This window comes from Fulmarus glacialis, unplaced genomic scaffold (genome assembly GCF_000690835.1).
Source record: "Fulmarus glacialis isolate BGI_N327 unplaced genomic scaffold, ASM69083v1 scaffold38698, whole genome shotgun sequence".
Lineage (NCBI taxonomy): Eukaryota > Metazoa > Chordata > Aves > Procellariiformes > Procellariidae > Fulmarus > Fulmarus glacialis.
The window spans coordinates 26048-30092 of NW_009226994.1; the positions used below are offsets into that span (position 1 = coordinate 26048).

A 4045-nucleotide genomic window follows, 5' to 3' on the forward strand; every position below is an offset into this window, starting at 1 on the left:
GTGGGGGATGAAAGGAAGAATAGCGGTGGAGGGGTAGTCACTGCAACCGTGCATCCAGGGAGGGACTTCTAAGATGGGTAAAACAAAGTGGATTTAAACTGGGTAGATAAAAAAGGCAGGGAAGAGTTTTCTGCAGGACACAGAGAGGTGCTGCCTACAACACTTTCCTCTCTTCATCTAATAGCTAAAGGCAGGTGCATGCACCTACTCTGCCCCGCAGAGACTTGTAATAAAGCCATCATGGTCCAGACAATTGCACTGCACACAGGCCCTGGGGCACAGCTCAGGCCACCCCCTTGCCTGTCTGCTTTCCCCATCCATGACTGTGTTCACTAAGCCTATATACGGTCTCTGCCAACAGCAAAACGTGGCCAGGAGGATCAAAGTCAGTCAAGCTGGTTTCCTCCTTGGGCAGGTGAGATGTGGTACGGCTCCTCAGCAGCCCTCCTCAGTGTGGCAGGACAGTGCAGGTATTGCTGGGAACAGGCACGGCATATTGGGAGCATTTATAAAATATTTGCTTTGAAGGAATGGACTTTCTCACCCTGTTTATATACTGCAATAAAATGTTTGTTTTCCCCACTCCTCCCCACTGTTGAACCATGAACTTAATACCAATGCAGTTACTATCAGCACCTGCCTGCCTCATCTACCGTGTTGATGTGGAGCCAGCCTATATAAATAAACCATAGCGCAGGCATCCCTTCCCTGCTGTCCTTGTCACCTCAGAGCTACCAAATGACCCAGAGTCCCCAGAACGTGTGCACTGGAGAGATGGAGAGGGAGGAAGTGGGAGAAGAGAACAAGGGAGGTTTGGGGTGGGTCACCCGCAAGAGCCTGGGCATGGTCTGGGGCAGCTGGGAGGTCGAAAGGAAGAGTGGGAAGGCAGCGAGGGTGCGGTGCAGGTATCAGCAAGAGCCCTCTAAGCAGTTATGAACTCCTCCAGATGAACACCACCATTTCCCCCCACCAGACACCATCGCCTCCCAGAAGAGCTGGCTCAGGGGGAGAGTGGGTAGCAAGGCTTGTTTTGACCGCGGGGGAAAGCGGGAGAGGGAGGCACTTACACGGGCTGGGATGTGCTGAACAGGCTGCCGTCGTACCTTCGCCGGACCCCCCAGCCTGGCCCCGAGCTGAACGGCTGAGCACGGCCTCTCGGCTGGGCTGCCAATCTGGAGTGGCGATGACATGAATGAAATAAGGAGAAATACTCCGAATAGGAGAAACAGGTCATGCTGAGGCAGAAACAGAGACACTCATCCACAGAGACGGAGCGAGAAAGCCTGACAGTCAGGGCTTTGAATAAAAGCAGATGGCCACGGCTTGCTCTGTGCTGGATTCAGCTGCTCGCTCGGCTTGAGATTATTTTTGGCCCTCTGAGGAAGCGTCAGGGGATTCAAATGACCATATAAGACAACAGTGAGGTTAACCCTACCACCACCGCACAGGAAGCAGGCACAACGCGAGGTGACATTCATCACCTCCAAAGTGCCACGCAAGCAGGTCGGAGGCGGGTGCGGAGGAGGACCCAGGGCCCCCGGGTGCCGGTTCCGTTTCCAGCCCGGCTCTCCCAGGTGGCAGAAGAGTTCAGCAAGGCTACAGATCTGGAGCTACAAGCTGCAAAGGTTTTCCCTCCAGTGGGAGGTCAAAAGCTGTTGGGCTGAGGCAAAGGCAGGACAGGTTAATGCACAGAACTGCAGATGCTGCCTTTTGCCAAAATAGCAGGTGTCAAAGGACAGGACCAAACGGCCAGGGAAGCCCTTGTTCTCCCCAGCATCGGGTCCCTGCTGCAGAGCTGACAGTACAAGTGCACGGTAACGACACCAAGCCGTGACCTTTGATGGGAGCAGGACTGCCTGCTGTACAGCATCCTGATTCCGCAGCTATGAAACACGCTTACGGCTCATCAAATAGTCCCCAGTTTCCCTTGGAAACCAAACAATCCCAGGTGGTAATGAGTGGGGCATCAGAGGACAGTGGAGTTATGAGAAAGAAAGAGGAACAAAACTTCAGTTGCTCCCAGCTTATTACAAAAAAAAAAATTTAAAAGGATATTTTTCTATCTTCCTTGGTTTTGGGGTGACTTTGTAACCTCTTCCTCGCCCTGCCCCCCTCGAGAAATCTACCTTCTAAAAAATGAAAGGAGAACAATGTCTGATTTGGAAACTGTCAGCAGGTCTCTGTCACCCACAGCCCAGCATCGCAGGGGGGGAGATGCCGCCATGCTTTGGTGTCTGGAGCTGCTCTTGGCTGAGAGTGGTGTGCTTGCGGTCAGATCTGATCTGAAATAAATAACTACATCCTTTAAAGTCTGCAGTATCTAAAAGGTAGCCAGCTCACACTGTTTTAGATGCCTGTTTTTGGCCTCTCTCCTGTGTTTTCCCATTACAAATGCTGTGCTCCCTCTCTGGCGAAACCTAAACCCGGCATGCAGCGTGCCCCCGTGGGGGAAAGGAGCCGCTGGCTTCAGCAGGCTTGCTTTCGTTCAGGAGAGCTTGTAGCAGTGCCCCTTCTCTTATTTTATTTGTTGCTTAAAACAGACAACAGCAAGCAAATTCTCATTTCATTGTGAGGGCGTAAATTGTTGACCTCATCGGATTTATAGCAGACTTCGGCTTTCAAACTAATAACAGACTCGCAGAGCAGCCGCTCGGCAAAGCTAATTAGAAAGCATGTGTTCAGGCAGGGGAAGCTGTTTTGCTCTTCCCGGGCAGGGTGTTTGTAGGGACGTGCAGCTCGGGCAGGCGCTCACTCACCTTTGCCACGGGTAGATGTGGTAGGGCGGGTTGTGGCTGCTGGCGCGGCTGGGGGCGGCCGCCTCACCGGGACCCGCCACCATCGACTTCTGGTGGCTCTGGGCAGCTGGCTGACCCGCGGGGTCCTCTTCCAAGCTCTGCTGGATGGCCATCTTTATAAGCTCGTCTTCACTCAAGCTACTGTACAGACTGTATTCCTCGCAGCCTATCGTTTGTCTTTGAGTATTTGCTGCCGTTGTAGCCATTTTTTTTTTTTTTTTTTTTTCCTGTAAAAGGAAATTGTGATCATCAAAATCTGGAAAATGAAAGAAAGAAACTCAACTATCTTGTGCTTTTGTTCAGCTCTGCTTCTTGATTAGACTCACCGGAAAACCCTTCAGAAATCCTGCACCAGGGAGAGAACATTATCAGCTAAAATCTGCATGTAAACTTAATGAACTAACTCCCTTTTATCACGTAGAAGTAACTGATTTAGCTGGTGTTTAAAAAAGGGAAGGGAGCTGCTGTAAGCAAGGCAGGTTTTTATCTACTTATTCTAGTTACCACAGCTCAAGAGAAAAATAGGTAAAGGAAATCCCCGTAAGATTAAAGAGATACAGCTTTGAAATTAATTTATTTAGGAGAACGCCAATGGACATCTCTTTTTGTTAGGGGTTTTTTTTTGTTTTATTTCTTGCTGTAATTGCAGAAAGTTAAGGGAAGAGCTTTGTCTGTCTGCTGGTTTCTGCAAGTGCAGGTTCTCCACTGTGAAGTGTAAAGAGACTTTGTGGAGTAATTTTTTCCACCTTATCTGGAGATCTCTCAAGCAACATGCAAAGCTGTTCTTTGAAGTGGCTTTCTTTGTTTCACTCGGCTAGGAGAGCAACACGACACTGCTCAGTTTCACTTCTGATTTTTCGCTTTTCACAGAACAAAGTTCAAGGTCATGAGCTTTAAGACTTACAGTCAGACTCTTGTAAAAACTGGTGGTTGAGAGCTGGAAATGAGAGAAGGGGGAAACATCAGGGCACGCTTAGCAATCACAGAATGACTGTGAACCGTCACCGCAGCGTAGACTCAAAAAAGGCAAAGACAATCCAAAATACTGTGGTATTTCCAGCAGCGATAGGGAAGTACTGATGCCATGAATGGTTCAATGCTCTAGCAAGATCTCATCTGGATGCCAGAGAGCATTCTGGCTACCAGTGTTCAAGAGCCAAGGGTTTATTTCATGGGAGGAGATGGAAAAGCTTGTCTCTTTTAAGAAGATGACAGCCAAGGGGTTCCAGTTGGGCTTCAAGCCGTTCTTG

General features: G+C 49.7%; 1 protein-coding gene across 2 annotated transcripts in view; it reads right to left on the bottom strand.

The window, feature by feature from the left end:
- The window catches only part of ASB2 (ankyrin repeat and SOCS box containing 2), a 22664-nt gene extending 19663 nt beyond the window's left edge, over positions 1 to 3001 (bottom strand). The window contains exons 1-2 of one of the 2 annotated variants that reach the window (XM_009582999.1): positions 2757 to 3001; positions 1068 to 1172 (exon numbers count right to left, since the gene is read on the bottom strand). In XM_009582999.1, the coding sequence (XP_009581294.1) occupies positions 1068 to 1172; positions 2757 to 3001 (350 nt within the window). The remainder of the gene's footprint in view (positions 1 to 1067; positions 1173 to 2756) is intronic. The other variant, XM_009583001.1, reaches the window with a different exon arrangement.
- Between the last annotated feature and the right edge of the window lie 1044 nt (positions 3002 to 4045).